This window comes from Bombina bombina, chromosome 3 (genome assembly GCF_027579735.1).
Source record: "Bombina bombina isolate aBomBom1 chromosome 3, aBomBom1.pri, whole genome shotgun sequence".
In the NCBI taxonomy this organism is placed as follows: Eukaryota; Metazoa; Chordata; class Amphibia; order Anura; family Bombinatoridae; genus Bombina; species Bombina bombina.
Window position 1 is genome coordinate 984922572 of NC_069501.1, and position 24967 is coordinate 984947538.

At 35.9% G+C, this 24967-nt stretch overlaps 1 protein-coding gene across 1 annotated transcript in view; it reads left to right on the plus strand.

Annotated features, from left to right (window-relative positions):
- The first annotated feature begins 4756 nt into the window (after window positions 1-4756).
- Window positions 4757-24967, plus strand: part of CS (citrate synthase) — a 173889-nt gene continuing 153678 nt past the window's right edge. The window contains exon 1 of the mRNA XM_053708094.1: window positions 4757-4964. Coding sequence (XP_053564069.1) covers window positions 4914-4964 — 51 coding nt within the window. The 5' untranslated portion in view covers window positions 4757-4913. The remainder of the gene's footprint in view (window positions 4965-24967) is intronic.

The window sequence follows — 24967 nt, forward strand, 5'->3', positions numbered from 1 at the left end:
GACATATTTATTTTCTTATATTATGTTAGAAGTAGGAACAGGAATATTAAACTGATTAAAGGGACATTATACACTCATTTTTTCTTTGCATAAATGTTTTGTAGATGATCTATTTATATAGTCCATAAAGTGGTTTTTTTAAATAAATGTATAGTTTTGCTTATTTTTAAATAACATTGCTCTGATTTTCAGACTCCTAACCAAGCCCCAAAGTTTTTTGTGAATACCGTCAGCTACCATCTCCAGCTTGCGTGTGTGTAAAGGGTCTTTTCATATGCAAAAGGGGGAGGGGGGAGTGTCTTATTTCCCACTTGCAGTGGGCTTTCCAGCTACCTTTTCAACAGAGCCAAACTGACAGCTTCTAAGTAAGTTTTTAAACAGTTTTATACTAGATTTTTATATCAGTATAAGTGCATCTTATTCTTTATAGTAGTGTCTATTACATGCAGTTATATGAAAATGAGTGTATACTGTCCCTTTAACACTGTGACCTTGATAGGTCGTAATTTAATTCTTAGAAAATGGAAATCTAAATCGGCACCTAGTTTGAGTGAATTTATTAATGCTCTTCATGTACAAATGACATTAAAAACGTATAATGTACAGATGGCATCTGAATAGCAAGTTAGAACTTTTTGTAACAAATGGCTTGCACTTATAAAAGATTTGCCAATTCCAGTCCAGTTATAAACTATGTCTCCTTTCGGAGTTCCGAAATCTTTGGTACTCTAATTGCTGAAGGTATTTCCCCCCTCACTGACTAGTTATGGGTGAAGAATTTTCTTAAAAGATTAAAGGGACAGTAAACATAGAAAATAATGTTATATAATTCTGCACATAGTGCATAATTATATAACATTATCTTAGCGGCAGCGTTATAAATATAGCTCTGATCTGGTAGCGAGCTACATTTACTTCAATGGCACGATCAGGAGCGCTGTGACTAGACAGCAAGCCGTAAAGAACTTTTGAACAACAAGACCCGCTCAGTAGAACCTTGAGCAGAGTCCAAATTTTGAATAAAAAAAATCTGAAAATTCATTAGATTTATAACACTGCCGCTAAGATAATGTTATATAATTCTGCACTATGTGTAGAATTATATAACATGATTTTGTATGTTTACTGTTCCTTTAAGAATAGGGAAATGTTAGAGGAGGGAGTGTTTTTTCTCCCCTCCCCCCTTTTTTAAAGCCAAAGTATTTATATAAAGGTGTAAGAAAGATATGTCGGTAGCATTTGATTTGTTAGTCCTATTCAAGACCACAGAGCTACCAATGGATTTGAAGTAATCTTTTTTTTGTTTCTGTACACGATCTATTCAATATTTTCACTATTCCGTTCTGTTTTTTGTCTTGGTCTGTGATATACATAATAATTGGACTTATGTACTTGCAAATTGTATTTTCCATACTTCAATAAAGAGTAAGCAAAAAGTTCTAAACACCATTGCCATAGAATACTAAAGACACATGCATGTTCCTAAGCTCCTATCAGCCTACCTAGGTTTACTCTTCAACAAAGGATACTAAGAGAACAAATCAATTTTGATAACAGAAGTAAACTGAATATTGTTTAAAATGCCATGCTCTACCTGAATAATGGACCTTTAATTTTGAATTTACTGACACTTTTTAGCATTAATCTGATGTGTCAATATTTTTCATATATTTTCATACTTTTACTGGACTATAAAAATAGTTGTTTTGTTTTTTTACAATTAACAATAGAGCCTTCACACTGAAGCATTTAAAATTCTTGCAGTTGGAATTTGCTGAAGATGTGCTCAAATATTTTACATTTAGATATACAACAGTAGAAAGTTGGCCACACACACACACACACATATATATATATATATATATATATATATACACACACACACAGAGACATATATATACAAACAGAGACATATATATATATATATATACAGAGACATATATATACAAACAGAGACATATATATATATATATATATATATATACAGAGACATATATATACAAACAGAGACATATATATATATATATATATATATATATATATACAGAGACATATATATACAAACAAAAAAATGACCATATCAATGTTAACATGTGAAAAGGGATATGAAACTCTAAATGTAGCCACCAATCTGCAAGCTCTACACAGGGCGCTGAACCAAAAATGGGCCGTATCCTAAACTTACATTCCGGCTTTTTCTAATAAAGATACTATAAGAACAAAGAAAAAATGATAATAGGAGTAAATTAGACAGTTGCTTAAAACAGACAGCCCAACCTGCAAAAACTCATTTCAGGGAGGTGGCTTCTCCCGCTACTGCACCGACACCCCCCCCCCCTCCCAGTTATATATTGGACACCTTGAAACCCTAAATAAGATAGAGACTTATGATTAAAGTAGCTTCTCACTAAAGTCACATTAAAAAAGTAGCTTTATTGCACAACCACATAAACAAACCTATTTTCCAGTGATCGTACGCTTGTTGAATGCTCAAATTGTTTAGAAGTTTAATTACGCGCAGTAAATAAGGTAGTGTTTGTGTTTTATTTTATTAAAATCAATGGGGGCTTTTTGGTTACTGATGCATGCTTTGGGGGTTCTATAACGTCCCAGCAACTAAAGGCATTCCTTAAAGAAACACTTTTCCAGGTTTAGGCCACATTGGACCATGGCACTTAGTACTTGGAGTTTCAGGGAGATTGCACTGCATTTGCTGGCATCAGGGAGCCGCTATTACAATCAGGGAGACTCCCTGAACTTCAGGGAGAGTTGGGATGTCTGTTAAAAGTGCATGCTCTATTTGAATCATGAAAGAAAAAAAATATTTGGATTTCATATCCCTTTAAGCAAAAACTTGAACATTGGAAAACGAAGGCTACAGAATCAACTGGGTTTTCAATAAATCAAAGTGTAAACTTTGAAAAGCTAAAATATCCTGGGAAAAGCTACTGAATAAAGTGTCTTCTGGTGTCCTTGAATACGTCAGTTGTTGAATTGTCCTCTTGTAATGTATAAGTAGTGTTAGTACCATGCTACAAATACATTGTGAAAAAAAAACTACAATACATGGGTTATTGTGGTATTTGGATTAGAATTATTTTTATTTGAAAACCCCACAATATGCAATACAAGAAACTTTGCATGGGAATTCTGATGGATTAGGATTGGGTACTTGTGTGGGCTGCAAATTTTTTTTTAAAAAAAGTCAATCCTGAGGGTTCAAATGTTGTGATATAGATTTTTTTATATATATATATATATATATATATAGGCTTACCAGAAGTCCCACTTTTACTGGGATTGTCCCGGTTTGGATTCGCTGTCCCAGTGTCCCACCCAGTTGTTCATTCTGTCCCAGTAGGGTTGCCACCTCCAGGTTTCAAATAATGTGTCCGGGTTTCAGACCACCTGAAACCCGGACACATTATTCAAAATGACTGGACTGTGGCTCTCCAGCATAGTTGGATGCTGGTACTTTGTTACATACAGCCCTGCTTAGCTTAACGTTTGTGTCCTTCAAAGTTTACATTTAGTAATACAGGCTGAGTGAGCAGCGTAGGTTTTTTTTAAATTTTGTAGTACTACTTGGTTTATTTTTCTAAGAATTTAACACCTTCTCCCCCCCGACCCTTGGTGTCATTGCCGGTAATACACCTTTAGGGGAATCATATGGGTATGACTAGGAAGTACAGACAGGCAGGATTGGCGTGGATCTTGCTTTACTTCATGCAGGATAGCATTTTGGCTATAATCTTCCTGCATTATGGTATAGAGTAGCCTCTTAAACAGCTTTAGCAGGTACGTGTTTCTTTTTTACTTTCATTCAATGTTGTATTTATGCCTTATAAGTATTTGGCTCTGTTCCTTAATTAGACACATAAAACATATTACACTGCAGATATTAAATTGTGAAATTGATCATTATGTTTGATGTTTGGCATTATTTAGAATCTGAGATTCAGATTAATGATTTATTTGCCATGACAACGTAATGGTGCCTTTTTTTCACTAGGGGGTGGTGTTATGGTCTATTTAAACTGTGTGATTCACTTGTTTGACTGAGGAAGGGTAGAGTATCCATGAAACATTACACACATAAAAGCTACTACTTTAAAAGGACCGGTAATTGCCACGCCCCCTTGACCACGCTCCTGACCACACCCCCACTGGCACCGCACCAGGTGGTCCCAGTTTCACCTCTAAAAATTATGGTAAGCCTATATATATATATATATATATATATATATATATATATATATATATATATATATAACTGAACGCCTAAAACCAACTTTAATACTCTGACACTGTTTAACTATATCATAGAATTATGTTTAGTTCAACAACCTACACAAAAATGCTTCTGCAGTGCTTAGTAAGATCATGACCGCAAATTCCCACAAACCCCCGCGCTGAGTCTGACATTACAACTGTCAGCACACAGCGTGTTACCAACCAATAATCTAACCTGGTACTGAACATGTGACTTAAAAAACTTAAAATCCTACACAGTACACACTATAGAAAAGAACCAGAGGCGTTTAATGCCCAATATGCCCCCCCTTACTTTAACCCCTTGATTGCTATAGACGACGCCTTGAACGACTTTGTTAGCCTCCCTGACGGTTAAGTGATTAAAGTCCATTCCCTTACACACAAATCTTTTGAGAATATTTTCACGAGACATTCCCATATTGTCAGCAGCATGGGAGCAGCACACTTGCGCAGTACGGTCCGTGACGTCAATGACCAGGAGGCGTGGTTCACGTCTTCCTTTTCAACCTTGTCCCGGCTCCGGCCTTTCAGGCACCCTCGGCTTAGCCGATTACAACTACTCTGTGTGATCTCTCCGGCCTCTCCGTCCTGTCTTGTTCGTATCGTTTGCTCCCCTTCAGACTACACCAGCCATCATCATGTCTTTAATCACCGCCGGACGTATGTGTGCGCGAATCCTGGGAGTCAAGGTGAGCTCGGACACTGAATGGGGTACATTGCATTGAGCTCCTGGCTAACATTTACACCAGGGTTAATCCAGGGTGTACAGATATACCGGGCAGTAGGATCCGGTGTAATTAATCCCAGTGTGTGGCCTTTTTCTTGCATGAGACAGTCTGCTCCCCTCCCCCCTGATTTACAGTTCTGGCTTTCACAATCCTTATCACGTTACAATATATAGAATCGCTGTCGCATTATGCTATTTACTTTCCCATGGTACTACATACACACCGGTATAAATAGCTTTAATATAGATATGTTTTGTATAGTGCTACACTGGAGAAGCATTAGCTATAAATCAAGAAGACTCACAATATTGTAATCAGTATATCAGTCTTTTATATTGAGCATATCATCCAGAAAGTTTACCATGGGTTCTACTGAGATGTGTAATGCCAGAGGTTGGAGCCGTGTGACCTTTTGAATGTCAAAGGTACCAGTGATGTAGGCGGTCACGTTCATTTACTGGGCTTGTCCATTGACAGATTAGGTCTCCTTATGGCTATTTGTCTATGGAAGTGAGTCATTTGGTTTTCAAAGAAAGCAGCATTTACTGATCTGTATAAAGAGATTCTCTATGATGGGTACAGTAATATAATGTATTAAGTGCAAGAAAATGTAGTTATACATATAAAATACCGTAGTTAGCTTCTGGTGTAGCCATTTTTAGGGAGTTAATCGTATATTGTACAGTAATCTGTAAGAAGTATGAATAATTTTGTGATCATGTGGCTGAAAATTAGTTTTATTAATTTAATTTAATGTAGATCTTGACTGACTCATCACTGGAGTGGTTTTATGCCAGGGAAACAGGAGCAATCTTTTGTATTGGATACGATTAACCCTTTCTAAAGCATGACCTTGCTATACTCATATCTTTTAGTCAACTACTACTAACAAACCAGCAAGTATGGACTCAGCATTTGTAATTGGCCTGCAAAACTGATATAGCAGTATTTACCATTTTGAAACATGACATCGCCTTTTATCATTGTATTTCTGTATGTTAAGTAAATCAGAATTCACAAATCAAAGAATTTAAACTATTTTCAGGAACACACATTAGTAATTATTATACCCTAGTTCCTCAAACTATATGATAGAGAAGCTATTAAAATTTTGTGACTGTCATATGATGTCTTTTATTGTTTTCCAACTTTCAAAGTGCCCTTTGGGTTATTGAGGGTCAAGAGTGAGTTTACATTCCTTTCCTGTAAAAAGCATTTCTTGTGACTTGTTGCTGTCAAGGGCAGTCATACACAGTTCTCTTGTGCAGTGTTCCATAAATGTATACAGTGACGACCCCTGCCAGGCCATTGTTACATTGGAAACTCGTTTTTTAGGCTGTAAAACCTGAAGGTTATTTAACAAATAAAAACACAGACTGCTATTTATTCCTTACTACTAACATTGTTTATCTGGCCAGTCCATCACACACCACTCCTTTATTTCTCTTGCAGTAGAGTCCACATCTTGTAGTGTATGTAGTTTAGCTAATTATCTATTCTTTGACAATGTATATATTTGTGCTTGATTTTGTCAGCTCTGGAGTGCAATACACAGTCAATCCTAAACTGAAAACGGTTGGTGATTATGTGGGGTTGAAACACATAGGTATAGACAAAACAATAATACAATAATAAAAATGTACTACTGCATTAGAGGTTTTTCTTATTGCATCTTTATATCCCTTAAAGTTATGGTTAACTTCCCCTTTTTAAAATCGGATCCGGAATGTCCGTGATATTATAGATTTAGTTTCATTCATCAGTTGTAGTGAAGATGCGCTGTAACTTACTTTATAATATAGATATAACATTTTCCGTGAGCTTACGGTTTGAATTGTTTTCCACTCAGCACTCTCCCCATATGGCACTTTTGGTGTGTGTGTGTGTGTGTGTATATATATATATATATATATATATATAAAGTAGAAAGATGAACAAGCGGTGTCAGTAAATGATATTACTTAGCAAACTCAGCCACTTCTCTGTACAGAATAGCATGACATAGCCTAGGTAGGTGAGACTTACTTCAGATCATGAACACTGCCCTCAGGTAAGCCGCACTAAGACCTGATCACCCTCCGTTTTTATCACGGACCGGGGAACTGGATTATGCTTAGCGGGTCATCCGGGTATAAGCCACTTCCAGACCAACCGGGGCAAAGTCACAGTATACAAAGCACACTTCTTCAGTAACTTCACTCACCCCTAGTGCTGTTTCGCTAGTTGCGCTGATTCCAATGGTCCCGTGGAGATGAGCTTTTTCAAATGCCACTTTCGTCCGCAAAGTGCTTCCGGCGATGTTGTGGCCACTCCAAACTCCAAGGCCCCCAGGCAAACAAACAAGGACCACGTGGTACAGCTGCTCCAATTAGATTCAGTGGAAAGAGTTGTCAATCACTTGTAGGCTTTAGAAAAAACAGCATTCAATTGGGCTATAGTGCAATACTATGTATACATATGAAAACAAGTGAAAGAATCAGGAAGCGGGTCCCTGTACCCACTACAAATTAAGCATAAAAAAGAGAAAAAATAACTGATCCTCACTCTTATCATAAATGAAACAAACTTTAATCCATGTTGCTTAAAATAGGAGACAAAAAACAGGACAAAACAAACGCAGCCAAGCTGAAACGTCTGACCGGTTTCGGTCACACAGGACCGTAATCATAGACATAATTATGCACACATGTAGCTACCCTTAAAAAGGGTTAAAAACACACTGATTGGTTAATAACAAATGCTGCGTAATAGACACCTACAAAACATATAAATGTAATGCTGTAAGATAAGATGAGAACCTATAGACAATTTTAACTCATATATAGACCTAAGATTCGTCAAAAAACAAACATTTGATAACAAAAATAACATAGACACAGTTATACAACAGTTAGGTATGTCAAAAATGGAATAGACACAATGGATTATATTTACATTAATATCATGGACACAGTTATACAACAGTAAGGTATGTCAAAATGGAAAAGACCCAGTGGATATATATATATATCTATATTATAAAGTAAGTTATAGCGCATCTTCGTTACAACGATGAATGAAACTCCATCTATAATATGATTAACATTCCGGATCTTATTTTATAAATGGGTGAGTTTGCCATCACTTTAAAGGGACACTAAACCCAATTGTTTTCTTTCATGATTCAGATAGAGCATGCAATTTTAAGCAACTTTCTAATTTAATCTTAATTTTTCTTCCTTCTCTTGGTATTTTTATTTGAAAAGCAGGGATGTAAGCTTAGAAGCTAGCCTATTTTTGATTTAGCACCCTGGATAGCGCTTGCTGATTGGTGGCTACATTTAACCACCAATCAGCAAGCGCAACCCAGGTGCTTAACCCAAAATGGGCTGGCTTCTAAGCTTACATTACAGCTTTTCAAATAAAGATACCAACAGATAGAAGAAGAAAAATTGATAATAGGAATAAATTAGAAAGTTGCTCTATCTGAATCGTAAAAGAAAAAAAATGGGTTTAGTGTCCCTTTTTTTTTAAGGTAGTGCTCGACAAATCTGTTTAAAAATTTGTATATAGATATATGGAAAATAACCCAAAAAGGTAGGAGTCAGGGGTAGAACTCTAGGATCCAGCGACTGCCTAACACTTGTGTTTGTCAAGCCCTCCCTTAAAGGGACATTGTTCTGCAAAATTTTCCTCCCTTTAGTGCAGAAAAAGGGCAGTACCTTGTTAGCCAGTGTATGCAAAGAAAGTAAAAAATCCTTTTGTAGAAGAATAAGTGATGTATAGGAGATAGTTTTAAAGGGACACTAAATATATTTCATACTCTCCGATATTTTTTTTTCACTTTTTGCAATGAGATTATTGTATTTTTTTGTGACAGTTTTTCTGCAGGTCATTTTTAAATTCCATTTTAAATTTTGCTAAAGCATTAGCTCAACTGCAATGTGTTTAACTCGGGCATAAAAAGTTTTATATTGCAGCAGTTAAAAATTGCATCGCAAATTAGCTGCCTGGATAAAAATAAATTTTAAGTTTTCAAAATGTTTTTCAAATAAATTTGCTTTGCTCTTCGTCTAACATCACATAATTATAAGGTAAAAATGTAGTCCTACAAAAAACTGCATTGTTTACAAGAACCTGTTACATTCTGGAGTCATAGCTTTGCAGATTGGAAAAAAATCCTGAGACATGCATCAATCAATACGCTGCCTCTTTACAGCGCTGCTTCGTATATGACTGTTCTCTTCTAACGGCACTTTCCTCTGGCTGCACTGTTTTAAGGATAACTTACATCGTTCAGCCGGGGCACATCGCAATTTGAAGAGAACAGCCTGATGGAAAGTAGCGCTGCAAAGTGAAAGCGCTGACAGTTCTGCATGTGAACCATACTTTGTGCAGACTTGCTGCATTTTATGTGATGACATCACAGCATGGTCTGCCTTGGGGCATACATCTCCCATCATGGGTGCTGCCATTATGGAACCAAGGTTAAACTGCAGGTATCTGAAGCAGAGTTTTTGCTCATGTGCTAACGGGTCAGTGCTGGAATGTAGTGAAAGTGAAAATTCAACATTGTTGTACCCATGACAAGAGGAAGGTGGGGAAACACCTCCATACAATGCTTATATAATGTAGTGTTTAATGTCCCCAGAGGCAGAACTTTTTTTCACTTTCTGTGATGAGATATGAGATTTTTTTTTTTTTTTAGTGAAACATTTTCTGCAGCTCATTTTTAAATAAAATACAATTTTAAATTAGGAAGTTACACTTAAGCACACGTTTGATTGCAATGGGTTGCTTAACTGGAGAACAAAGCCATTTTAAAAGTTTTATTATATAGTGCAGTATGAGTTGAGAATTGGATTGCAAATTAGATGCAGCCAAAAAAATAGTCTCTTGAATACTTTTTTTTTTTTTTTTTTTTTTTTAAATGTCCGTCTGTTCCCTCCCCTATTTCGTCATCAGTTACACCATCTTCTTGTGATCCCTGTAATTTTTCGATCGTCCTTGTAACCTGCTTTAGCGCATGCGCAATGCGCCTATTGTACTGAAGGGGAACGTTTGAACACAGGAACAAAAACACTGGCTCAATCTGAGCGGTTTATAATTGCGGCGTACCAGTGTCCTGTTCAACCCTCTAGCAGCAGTTAGCAGTTCCCAGAGTGGATTCTATTGGCAATTATATGGTATGTCTCTTCCACTGTTATACTTATTTTGCAGCACTGGTTAAAGGGACAGTATACACTCATTTTCATACAACTGCATGTAATAGACACTACTATAAAGAATAAGATGCACAGATACTGATATACAAATCCAGTATAAAAATGTTTAAAAACTTACTTAGAACCTCTTAGTTTAGCTCTGTTGAAAAGGTAGCTGGAAAGCCCACTGCAAGTGGGAAATATCAGACATCCCCCCCCCCTTCTTTTGCATATGAAAAGAACCTTTACACAAACAGAAGCAAGCTGGAGAAGGTAGCTGACGGTATTCACATAAAACTTTGGGGCTTGGTTAGGAGTCTGAAAATCAGAGCAATGTTATTTAAAAATAAGCAAAACTATACATTTAAAAAAAAAAAAACTTTATGGGCTTTATAAATAGATCATCTACAGAACATTTATGCAAAGAAAAAATGAGTGTATAATGTCCCTTTAAAGCAGGATAAGACAGGTGACCCCAAGATCCATGTTAGAGGATAGTGAATCTATGCAAAATACAGCTGTGTCTGTAGCGAGTGTTGGAAGGTGCCTTATAATGTACATTGAGGCACCTTCCAACATATAATTGGGTGTGGCCTATATTTAGAACAATACGGGGTATATAAGATTTCAGGGCTATGTTACAGGTTAAGAGACAAATAGAAATAAAAGTCAAAACTGAGCATAATTTTTAAATATAAGCATCTTGCAATATATCTGCATTAGCACACATTCTATCACTGCTACAGCTGCATATCTACATATGCTGTGAGTGCCCCATGCACCAGCATTCCAACACTGAACTCAGAGAGTCGGCTACAGCTAGACAGAGTGTATTGTGTCAGTGTGAATAACTATGTATCGTGCACTCCACTGCTGGGGCATAAACCACTGAAGCAGTAATATTACCAACAATGCTTTTAGTAAAAGCCAAGTATATTGCAAACAATGCTTCTCTAAACAATGTAAATTAATTCAGGCACATTTCAGTTATGACCATTCTTTTCCTCTAAGTAATAATACAAAAATGGTTAAGAAATGTTATCTCTGCTGTCTGTTTGTAATTTGTATGTTGGTCTTGTGCACATGTGCAAACAGTGTGGAAGGACATTTGGGGTGAAATGGTGACTGAACATAATAAACTTTCCTCTAATTAGTTTGTAATATGTGCCAGCACTAACCTTTTATTTAAGTGCTATGTTCAATATCTGCTTTTTGTCAAATCTGAGGATTGTCATTTCTGCTTCAGTAGCATTAGTTATCACCTGATTAATCCGTCCACTCTGGTTGCAGGACGGACTCCTTTTAAATCATATAACATTCTTTATCACACCTTATGTAGTGTGAGATCATTGCAATTACACTGAGGATGTCCTTTTCAGCTCCCCAAAACACTTTCCTATTAAAATATTTATTTTTGTTGGCCAAATGAATGTGATCTGTGACTACAGCTTTTTTTTTTTTAATTACTATTATTACAATACAGCAATTTTATATTTCGTCTCCTCATTCTTTTTTTTTTCTGCATATATCAAGCATTTAACAAATCTAATATACATAGAGTTTCAAATTTTCTTAAAGGAACACTGAACCCAATTTTTTTCTTTCATGATTCAGATAGAGCATGCAATTTTAAGCAACTTTATAATTTACTCCTATTATCAAATTTACTTTGTTCTCTTGCTATCTTTATTTGAAAAAGTCATCTAAGCTAAGGAGTTCAGAACCCTGGACGGCACTTGTTTATTGGTGGGTGAATTTATCCACCAGTCAGCAAGAACAACCCATGTTGTTTACCAAAAATGGGCTGGCATCTAAATTTTCATTCTTTTTTTTTCAAATAAAGATACCAAGAGAACAAAGAAAATGTAAAGGGAGTAAATTAGAAAGTTGCTTAAAGGGACAGTATACTGTAAAATAGTTTTTCCCTTAATGTGTTTACAGTTGCTTTTTTTTACCAACTGCAGAGTAAAAAATGTATGAAAATGAGTTTTTAAAGGTTTATTTCTGTATATTAAAGCTCTGATTTTGTGTTTTGAAGCCACAGCCTAATAAAATAGGTTGAGCTTGTAGGTATACTCAGATCTCATTACTGTATCGCATTGTGCACATATACCTGCTTCTTTATCTTATATCTGTCCTTAAAACAATCACCAATACTTTGAGAGAACAATGGAAAATCAACATTTTATTACCTTATCTCTGCTTTATCACACTGGGAGTGTAATTTCTTCTGCTGGCTTTGTTTACAAAGCTTATCTATAGCTGGTACGCGCGGCCACAAACTTTCAGAATAGGTGGGGATACCATATGCTAAATTAACAATTTCAAATGCCAATATAAGGGTAAAGGAGCTACTTGTAAACAATTTAATACACTCCAGCAGGTAAAGTGGATCATTGGGAACAAATTAAAGGGGAGACATTTTTTGAGTAAACTGTCCCTTTAAATTGCATGCTCTATCTGAATCACGAAAGAAAATTTTTGGGTTCAGTGTCCCTTTACTGTAACAATAGGAACCCAGTGTCACTAGAGATACTGTGTATATGGCTCTTGTGTCCTCAAAGAGCCACTTAAATATACTATACTATAAAGTTTTTTTTTTGTGTTGATATACATTTTATTTATTTTGCTTGATTTTCCTATAATTTAACTGCAACGATTCTGGCTTTTCCCCTGCCCCCAGATAGACTGGAATGGATCCTGCAGGTTTTTTAATAATTACCCTGTACACAGTGTTTGCTTGATCAGTGTATGAGCTTATCTCTTCCTAAAAGACCAGAGCAAAACACAGAAGGTAAGCAATACTTAACATTTGAAGTGGTGTGTCACTGAACTGCAAATCAGCGCACATTGTAAAGATACGTACAGCCTGGAAAACTTTTAGAACATTAATTTTGTACACAAATCTTTTGCAGTGGAAAATTAGTTTTTTTTTATCATTAGAGAAACACTTTCTGAAATAAATTGCATTTGACATAACAAAGGGTTTTTAAGATTTACTCTAAAGTATGACATGAGCTGCATTTTCAGATTTGTTTGTGGTACCAGGGCCAACATATACCATCAGTAGATTAACCTCTAATGCAATGACATGGCTTGAAAATAATGTTATGGTTTCTGAAAATATGTACCAGCTGTACATTTCTGGTTTTAGAATGTCTTTGAAATGTTCCAGCAAGGTTAGAGTAGCACGTTCTTCTCTAAAGGCTTATGCTGATCAAGAGTACACATTACAGCATTTATTTAATAGAACCATATAGTTAGCCTAGTTTTTTTATGCTGTATGCTATAGTATTCTTTTTAGAAATGTGCTAATTTAATTTGGAAATATGAGAAACCGTTAACTAAACTTAGAGGAAAGCAAAGGTGACCACTTGGCTGTCCCTGACCTAGACAAAGAAGGAACTGGTTTTGCTGCTTTCAGAGTAGGAATGGTAAATGTCTGTCTATTACATAAGGAGTCACTAGGAAACCAATGTGAATTTTTTTTAACTGTTCTCTGGTGCATAGTAAATGCTTTTGGAGTGAGCAAGTCATTATTTTGTAACTTTACTTTCTGACAAACTCTGAAGTCGACACTTTAAAGGAATAGTCTATTCAGATAGATCATGCAACTTTCTAATTTACTCTTGTTATCAAATTTTCTTCTTTCTCTTGGTATCTCTATTTTAAAAAGCAGGAATGTAAGCATAGTAGACAGCCCATTTTTGGTTCAGTACCTGGGTAGCGCTTTGATTGGTGTCTAAATGTAGCCACCAATCAGCAAGCGCTACCCAGGTGCAGAACCAAAAACGGGCCAGCTCCTAAGCTTACATTCAAATAAAGATACCAAGAGAATGAAGAAAAATTGATAATAGGAGTAAACATTTTCATTTTGACTAGAATATCCCTTTAAAAAAAACTAATGCTACAAATTTTTAATATTGTGAACAGATGTAATATTCTGCCTTTGTTATCCTGCAGTGACCGGGTTTTGTCTATTAAAACTGTCAGCAAAGCCTTCTGGGCTTCTGTACTTTCATATCAAATAGAAGCTGAAGGGATCCAGTTTTGACAACATTTACTACATATTTCAGTGTTTCTCTGCAAAACCAGTAAAACCCAGGATAGTTTGGAATGAGACGAACACTTTGCTTGTTGACATATTTTTACACTGGCTTCCTCTTCTCTGTGTGTTTGTGTGTGTGTGTGTTTTAAAAAAAAAAAAAAAAAAGTATGAATTTGTAACTCTGAAAAGAAAAAATGTTGCTAAAGTTCATTAAAGCAGATACATTTGGAAGCCACGGATTTAAAGGACATAGATATGTGAAATAACATTCTTTTTTATGTTTGGTTTTCTGTTAACCATAAAAAAGTCATTTTTACCACTTTCAAATATATATTTAAAGTGACAGTATACACCAATTTTTTTTTTTAACTGCATGTAATAGACACTACTATAAAGAAAAATATGTGCAGGTACTGATATAAAAATCCAGTATAAAAACTTAATTAAAAGCTCCCAATTTAGCACTGTTGATGAGGTTAGGCTGGGACACCCACCAAAATGGGCTGAGAAAACACTAAAAACCTACACTCTCTCTTCTCCTCCACCCCCCGCATATGAAAATACATTAAACAAACTGGAATCTGTAGACATCAGTATACATCTAAAACTTTTGGGCTAGGTTAAGAGTTTCAAAATCAGCACAATGTTATTTAAAAATAAGCAAAACTATAAACTTTTACAAAAACACTACCCGATGGGCTATATAAATGGATCAACTACAAAACATTTATGCAAAGAAAAATCTAGTGTACAATCTCTTTAATGTACTGCTGCCTTCAGTTCTATTCTGTGCCCTTCAAATCCTCAGTGCGTTGCGTTTCTGGTTGCAGATATTCTCATCCAATTGAGAAACCATACCGAGCTAATACACAAGACTGCATATTTGCTGAAAATGTCTTAAAGGGACATTGTACTCTAGATTTTTCTTTTCATAAATGTTTTGTAGATAATCAATTTGTATAGCCCATCTGGAACTGTTTTTGTAACAATGTGTAGTTATTATTTTTTAATAACATTGTGCTGATGTTCAGACTCCTAACCAAGCCCAAAATATCAGATACCTGCTTGCTCCTGTTTGTGTAAGGGGTCTGCTCCTCCTGCTTTCTCAGCTCGTTCAATGGGTGTCCTAGCCTAACCTCATCATCAGTGCTAAACTGGGAGCTAAGTAAGTTTTTAAAAGGTGTGTATCTATCTATATCTATCTATATCTATCTATCTATCTATCTATCTATATCTATCTATATCTATCTATATCTATCTATATCTATCTATATCTCTCTATATCTCTCTATATCTCTCTATATCTCTCTATATCTCTCTATATCTCTCTATATCTCTCTATATCTCTCTATATCTCTCTATATCTCTCTATATCTCTCTATATCTCTCTATATCTCTCTATATCTCTCTATATCTCTCTATATCTCTCTATATCTCTCTATATCTCTCTATATATCTCTCTATATATCTCTCTATATATCTCTCTATATATCTCTATATATCTCTATATATCTCTATATATCTCTATATATCTCTATATATCTCTATATCTATCTATCTATATCTCTATATCTATCTATCTATATCAGTATCTGTGAATATTCTTCTTCTTTATAGTTGTCTATTACATTCAGCTATATGGGAATTGATGTATACTGTCCCTTTAAGGAAAGAAAGCTTTTGCCATCATTGGCATTCAGCGTAGTTAGTTGAAATGTATCTCGCTGTCTATTTTAAAGGTAAGAGTGAAGATAGTGACGGATCGGCAACATAAGCCTGCTAGACTCTGCTGACAAAAGGAGCATTCACTTCCAAGATCACCGCACCTCAAATTCCTTTTCTACTGAGTGCATCTATATCAGGGTTTTGTAACCTTAAGGGCAAAACACTATTTTGAGCATGACACCATGGGTTTAATGACTACCCCTTGCTAGGCAGACCCCTGTGGGCTCAACACCCCACCCCCACATGTGCATGTTGGGGAATGTAAACCTTCAGCCATATTTATACAATTAAAATGTATACATTGTGGTGTGTAATGGATTTTTTATTTTAATTAAAGTGGGAAACCAGTTGTATGCCCCTTTGTAACATGGTACACAATAGGATTCACAGTAAATGGTTATATTGAGAATCCGCCCTCAGACTAATCTATAGAGTTAGAGGCTGATATTAAATTTTAGAAATAATAACGCCAGAGGTTTGTCAGGCATCAGTTTAAAAACTAGAAGTTGAGGAAGCAGTTTGTACCACACTAGATGTTTGTTTATTTTATGCCTCTCTGCATTAAATTCTGTGTACAGTTACACATATGCATCCATACCTTATCTTTTTTTTCTTCTATTTTTTTTCTTAGTAGTTCACAAACAGCCCTGTGGTCAATTCTTTTATTAGTTCTCATCTTAACTAGTTGCCACTTAGTCTTAAAATAACATTTATACTAATACAATTGTTATTATAATTTATTTTGTATAATGCTGCAAACATTCTCTAGTGCTGGGTATACAGTGACAAGGGTTTGTGATAAGATACAAAACAGACTATACAGATCTAGTACAGTAGGAAGAGGGCCCTGCACTGAAGAGATTAGTCTACAGGTGCAGAGACTTAATTGTATTTATAAATGTATTTCAGAGCTAGCATTAATATGGAATAGCCAGTCACATACATTTTATGAGCAAAATAAGGATTTTTGATATATATATATATATATATATATATATATATATATATATATATATATATATATATATATATATAATTATATATAAACAAGGGGAATGTTCTTAGCGCACAAGATGTAGTTAACATATAAATATGAATATAAAATGAACTAGAAGGGTGACTAGTCTACAGGTAAACGCAACTATGAGGGAGATAACAGAGAGAATAAAACCAAAGTTTATGAGAGCATGCAGGAACTCTAAGAAGACACTATATCAAAAGGAGAGAATAATTGGAATGGATATGTATGTATGTATATGTTTCATAGAAACGATATATCCATAAAATACAACAAATGTAGAATTGCAACAAATATAGAGAAATCGGAATATACAAAAAAGTATAAATGCACATCCAGAATGTTTTAATACTAAATGTTGAAAAACACCAAAAAAACAATAGGTGAAATATGTGGGAGCAGACAAAATAGAGTCCCAGTTGAGGAAACGTTCAGGTAGATAGAATGCGTCTTGTTTCTAAATGGGAATTCCTTTTGTATAGGTCTAGTCCAAAGGTGTGCTGGCTTATCCTTAAATGTGGCTAACAAATGGGTACTCACCAGACTTAACCTCAATCCTATGAGGTAAGTTTTGCGTTCGATATAAGGGAAGGTACGGTCTGTATTTCCAAAGATCCGGACGACTCAACCTTGTTTTCTCCACCCAAGAAACACTCCTTAGTGTAATTTTCGTATTCGGTCTCTAAACAATAGGTCGATTACGAAGTAGTGGTAATAGATACTTGTAACCGAGCTAATACACAAGAATAGTTTTTCTCTCCTGTTTTGTATCCTATTTATATTGCCCCTGAGGATCACCTCTGTTACAAGTATCTATTACCACCACTCCGTAATCTACCTATTGTTTGGAGACTGAATACGAAAATTACACTAAGGAGTGTTTCTTGGGTGGAGTAAACAAGGTTGGGTCGTCCGGATCTTTGGAAATACAGACCGTACCTTCCCTTATATCAAACGCAAAACTTACCTCATAGGATTGAGGTTAAGTCTGGTGAGTACCCATTTGTTAGCCACATTTAAGGATAAGCCAGCACACCTTTGGACTAGACCTATACAAAAGGAATTCCCATTTAGAAACAAGACTCATTCTATCTACCTGAACGTTTCCTCAACTGGGACTCTATTTTGTCTGCTCCCACATATTTCACCTATTGTTGTTTTTTGGTGTTTTTCAACATTTAGTATTAAAACATTCTGGATGTGCATTTATACTTTTTTGTATATTCCGATTTCTCTATATTTGTTGCAATTCTACATTTGTTGTATTTTATGGATATATCGTTTCTATGAAACATATACATACATATCCATTCCAATTATTCTGTCCTTTTGATATAGTGTCTTCTTAGAGTTCCTGCATGCTCTCATAAACTTTGGTTTTATTATCTCTATTACCCTCATAGTTGCGTTTACCTGTAGACTAGTCCCCTTTCTAGTTCATATTTATATGTTAACTACATCTTGTGCGCTAAGAACATTTCCCTTGTTTTCTCATATTCGTGTTTTCGGAAGTTTTCGTTGGGATATCTCTTCCATTTCATGCTCTAGCTGCATAGATTAGTCTTATGGTTTATTTAGCTGTTACATCTAGCTAATTTCCATGTTCCAATTTGTTGTGGAATTAAAATACTGTCTACAATACTGATTGGGCCACCGTAGCGCAGTCCCAAAGGTCTTGGTTTAGATCAATCCCTCTAGTTCTCTTGCGTGCGTGTGTGTATATCTAACTCTCTGTAAGTTAGGAGACAAGTTGAATTCTTGTTTTGTATATTCCTGGCATTTGGCAAACTCTGCAGAGGTAGTTATAATCATTTATACCCAACTTAGAATATTTCTTAAACCAGTTTGTCAATGCAGACAATGTAGATTGTATATCGATATTATAGCGAATAACACAAGAATTTAGGAGCCAAGAGTACATTTCTAGGAACCAGTGGCTCCCTGGCTTCTGGCTTTGTCAAGCCCTGCAAGTCTGGTAGATAAGTTTGTCACATTTTCTATTATCAAAATGTCCCTTTTTTTAAAGTGATGGTAAATCCTAGCGTTTGTATAATGCTAGGATTTACCAGTGGAACAAATAAAGGTGACTTTCAGCTATGAAGTATAAAATACTTCATGCTGAAAGTTCCTTTGTCTTAAGCGTTCTTAGCCCACGGTAGAACGCTGTTTTTCAGTGAGGTGAAAAGCAGTAGGAGAAGCAGCTACATTTAGAGCCTCATTATATGAGAAAACTGTTCCTTACCACTGAAAGTACATATCCCACTTTTATAAGGAGTGTGGTACTGTGACTTTATTATTAATTTCACTAAACACGATTTACATTAATCTTATAAGCTCTTTTCCATTAGGAACCAATGACTTTGCTTGAACATTTTAGTTATGTTTTCCAACATTTGCACTGTACTATTGATCATTTTTGTAGTGACTGCTATACACATTCTGATTGCTTTAATATATAGATAGCTTGTGGGTGAATAAGCAGCGCTGCCTTGCATATACTATCTAGCAATGTTTGTTTTAAATCATTGATTTTAATCCGCCCTGCACAGTGGTTTGAGGACAGCTACTACTGTAGTGCACTTCCACAAGGATAGCAGCACATTTTGTTTCTAAAGGGCATCTGAAAGAAAAAAGGACTTTCCATTAAAGCTCATAGAGGGGCAACGTTGTTCACTTGTAAGTGTATGTATTGGTGTGTTCTGAGGTTTTCGCCAATCATTATTCTGCCAGTGTCATTTTATCAATATGCTTATGCAATATCTAAAGGTTGCAGTGACAATATGCACTTTGGAAGCAGAGATATTGGCAATAGTAAGCGCTACTTTGAAGATTGTGTCAGGCTCCTGAAAGTTTCAAGGAGGTCAAGGTTTGATATGCTTGGTTGATTACTTCAACTTTGGTACAATAAAGTTCTGGCAGGGGCCTTAGCAATCTCCCTGCATGCTAGTTGCGCTTATGGTGACTTTAGTTGAGTATGCTTTAGCAAGTACTGACATCTGTATATGCTTGCAAAACTAAAGGCAGTGGCTAGGTTTATTCATGTAAAAGTGGTACATACAAATATCTGCAAATCAAGGTACGGATGGTACTGCCCTTTTAGTTTCTCATGTGTTATTGGATAATATTTATAAAAACTAAGCATATTGCTCCTCCTCCTCTTAAAGGGATAGTATAGTCAAAATTAAACTTTTATGATTCAGATAGAGGATGCAATTTTCTAATTTACTCCTATTATCAATTTTTCTTCGTTCTCTTGATATCTTTATTTTAAAAAGCTGGAATGTAAGCTTAGAAGCCAGCCCATTATTGGTTCAGATCTGGATAGCGCTTGCTGATTAGTGTCTAAATGTAGCCATCCAACCAGCAAGTGCTATCCAGGTGCTGAACCAAAAATGGACTGGCTCCTAGACTTACTTTCCAGCTTTTTTTAAATAAAGATACCAAGAGAACAAAGAAAAATTGATAATTGGAGTAAATTAGAAAGTTGCTTAAAATTGCATGCTCTGTCTGAATCATGGACGTTTATTTTTGACTAGACTATCCCTTTAAAGGGACAGTCTACAACAGAATTGTTATTGTTTAAAAAGATAGATATTCCCTTTTATTACTCATTCCCCAGTTTTGCATAACCAACACTGTTATATTAAAGGATCACTCAATGCAGTAGAATTATATAATTACAAGTACATAATAAAAAGACAATGCAATAACATTTACTATGAATTTCAAATAAGCGGTAGATTTATTTTTTTCTGACACATTTTATTTTTGCTCCCATTTTCCATCCCCCTGTATCATGTGACAGACATCAGCCAATCACAGACTAGTATACGTATACCCTGTGAGCTTGTGCACATGCTCAGTGTTATCTTGTTCCTCAGAAAGTGTGAATATAAAGACTGTGCAAAAATTGATAATGGAAGTAAATTGAAAGTGTCTTAAAACTGCTGCTCTATCTGAATCATAAAAGTTTATTTTGACTTTAGTGTCCCTTTTAATATACTTTTTACCTCTGTCATTACCTTGTATCTAAGCATCTTCTGACAGCTCCCTTATCACATGACTTTTTATTATCTATTGACTAGTATTTTAGCCAATTAGTGCTTTGTTGTGCTGACTTTTAAACAACTTAAAGTGAATGTAAATTTTAATGCTAAAAATTAGATTAAAATGGGCACTTTAATTCATCAAAATTTACATTTCACTCGTGTTGTGAAAAAAACTTACCTTTTTAATCTTGACAGCCGCTCCAGCTTCCTCCGGTCGTCGCAAGCCATTTCTGATGTCAGTAATGATGGATAGGTCATCCTCCAATCACGGCTCCCCCCCGGGGGATTCAACGCAGTGATTGGAGGAAGCCTGATTCCTCATTTTAGACCCAGGAAGAGTCTTTGTGACGGGTGGAGGAAGCTGGATCTGCTGTCAAGATTAATAGGTAAGGTGTTCCCCCCCCCAACTGGAGTCAAATGTAAATTTTGATGAATTAAAGTGCCCCTGTTTTTAATCGAATTTTTAAAAACCGGGCACTTTAGCAACAAAATTTACATTCACTTTAATGGGCGTGAGCACAATGTTATCTATATGGCCCACATTAACTAGCAGTCTCCTGTTGTGAAAGCAAATGAAAAAGCATGTAGTAAGAGGCAGTCTGTAGTGGCTTAGAAACAGACAGAAATTTAGAGTTTTCGATGTTATAAAGTATATTAATATAACAATGTTAGTTGTGCAAAGCTGGGGAATGGGTAGTTAAGGCGTTGTCTATCTTTTTAAACAATAACAATTTTGGTGTTGACTGTCCTTTTTTTAAAGTAACATGAAACCCACATTTTTTATTTCATGATTTAGAAAGAGCATGCAATTTTAAACAACTTCATAACTTCTATTTAATTTGCTTCATTCTCTTGATATTCTTTGCTGAAAAGCATATCTAGATAGGTTCAGTAGCTGATGATGGGTGGCTGCACATAGATACCTCGTGTGATTGACTCACCCATGTGCATTGCTATTTTTTCAACAAATGATTTCTAAAAAAATTAAGCAAATTCGATAATAGAAGTAAATTAGAATGCTGTTTAAAATTGTATTTTCTACCTGAATTATGAAAGAAACATCGTGGGTTTAGTGTCCCTTTAAGTTCTTTATTTCTGTAGCAAGATGCATAACTGCTTTGTGTCATCAATGCTGCTTAAAATTACTCTTTGGAACAGTACAATGTACCTTATCTCCCATAGAGAAGGATGTAACAAGCTGTTTTACACTTGTCTGTACCCCTGCTTAATCCGGTTGTCAAAGCACTATTGTATAACTGCATCTGAAAAAAGACCCAGCATGACAATAACTGAAAACCTATTTTTTATTTCTTACAAGCTGGTGCAGTTGTATTTTGTGCCACAGTTGATAGCAGAGAGAGAAACAAATTCTGTGGGTAATTTTATAGTGTATTTTGTTATGCTGTGGAATACTAAATGCTGTAAGAAATAGACTAATCTCAACATTTTCTTCTGTATCTAAATCCTTGTAGTGTTCAACTGATTTCTCTTTAACCCTTTAAGGACACAGCTTTCAGTTTGCTCAATTGTTTTATGACGGAAAAATTCTGTCATATGTCCTTAAGAGGTTAAGGCATAATATTTGCTGGGTACTTACAATTCTACTCCTTGTATTTTGTAGCTGAAGCAAAGGTGAACCTTCATTAAATAGATTTGCATAATCAACAAATGCATAAAAACTTGCGTTTTTTTTTTTTTTTTTTAAATGTTCTGGTAAATTTTAAAGCTGCCTCCATTTCCCCATGCCCCTTATCTCACGTGAAAGCAATCAGCCAATTAAAAAAAAAAATGCATTATTCGTATATACTGTGAACTCTTGCACATAGGCGCTAGTGCCTTAGTTATTGCATTCTTTATCCGAATCATGAAAGGTGGCATGAAATATTGGCAGAAGAATGCTCTTTGTCACTGCTAGCTAGTAGGTGTAAAATGTGATTCTTCCCACAACACTCCAGTAGAAACACACCTATCACCTTTTTACAGAAGTTTCTGATTTTTAGTTAATGGATGTCAGGATTATGTAATAATTGAATTTGTCCAATTCTACTCTACTTGATAAATGTTTGGCAGTCCAAAAAATAAAGTTGTCAATTGGTACTCTCATTCGAGGAGGCATAATGCAGGTGTGGTCTGGAGCAAGGGTCATATTGATGTTGCAGATTTTTACATGGATTTTAACTCTCAGCGGATGACCTGACGTTTCAGCATTTTCAAGATTGCTTGAAGACCGTGGCAGCGAAAATCATTGACATTTGAAGTATCTGCTTTTGCTTGTGGTATCCTTAATTATAATTAAAGTTTCTATAGTTTAATTATTGGCTAAAGAAAAGCTGTGTAAACATAGCCAGCAGAGAAAATTACACTCCCAATGGGAGGACAGTGTCATGATTCTGGCCTCTTTATCAGGGTGGAGCCCTATGGCAGGGTTAGCAGGAAACTGGGCAGATTGCATAGCAATAGAATGGGTACTCAAATATATAAAACAGTCCTGTTTATTAGAGAAACTTACACAGGCAAATAGCAAGTACTATCAAAAATGTTTATACTGGGGAAACTGGTACAAGCAAGAGTTAACAGAGAAAAACTGCACAAACCAGTATAGTTGATGTTCATGTGCAAGTTCAGATAGACAAGAGTCAAGTACTGAAAGACCTACTTCAGGGCTAAGGACTGTAGTACACACACATCTGGTCTAAACAAAGGAAATGACCCTCCTTGGCAAAGCAAAGGGAATGCCATCTTCTGGACTAATTAAAGGAATTACAATGTGCTTGAATACAAGCTGCAAGCAACAGTAATGTCAGTGCTAAAAACAGGACAAACAAATAGGCACAGCGGGCAATAAAGTACTGGAGCTTGGAAACTGCAACAGGGAAATTCAAAGCAGTAGTACTAACTGTGCCAAATGCATAGACAAGGTCAGGACAGTTCAAGGTTCAAAGGCAGGCCGCAAATATCCAAACATAGTCAATGTCACCAGCAGGATGTCAAGCAACAAACAGTAAGCAGAAACAGGATAGACTTCAGTACCAAAGCAAGGAGTGAAGCCATAGGTTGCTCAGTATGTAGTAAGCATTTTCCTGATTGACTAGCTAAGAGACACACATACTGATGATATTCCTCCATTAACCCTTGCAAGTAAACCTTTTCCAGTTGCACAGGCAGAGAAAGCTGGAGTCCCTGGTTCCAAGATCGGATCAAGACTCTAAAGCTGGCTGTTCTAAAAACACTTTTATCTGTGATGCCAGTATGCAAGTGGTTAGACTGGGAGCCAAGATTTCTAACCTTGCAGTTCTAGCTCGCAAAGCTCTGTGGTTAAAATCTTGGTCTGTAGATGTAACATCCAAATCTAAACTTCTGTCTTTAACCTTTTAAGGGCAAGATTTTGTTTGGTCCTGGTCTGGCTGAGATAATTTCTGAGATTACTGGTGGAAAGGGATTTTTCCTACCTCAGGACAAGAAGGCTAGACCTAAGGGTTGCCAGAATTCTAATTTTTGTTTCTTTCGTAACTTCAGGGGACAAAAAGGTCTTCCTCTTCCAAGCCGGAGCAATGCAGGTCTTCATGGAGGTCCAGTCAGCCTTGGAATAAAGAGAAGCAAGCCAATAAACCTTCCTCTGAGTCTGTCAGCATGAAGGGGCTGCCCACAATCCATTCTTGGATCAAGTAGGGGGAAGGCTTTCCTTTTTTCAGCAGGCTTGGATCCGTGATGTCCGAGATCCTTGGGCTGTGGAAGTCGTATCTCAGGGATACAGGATAGGGTTAAAGTCTTGTCCCCCAAGGGGCAAATTTATCCTGTCAAGGTTATCTGCAAATCAGGTGAAGAGGGAGGCCTTTTTAAATTGCGTAAAGGACCTATCTTCTCTGGGAGTGATTGTCCCAGTTCCTGTAGCGGAACAGGGTCAAGGATTTTATTCAAACCTCTTTGTGGTTCCCAAAAAA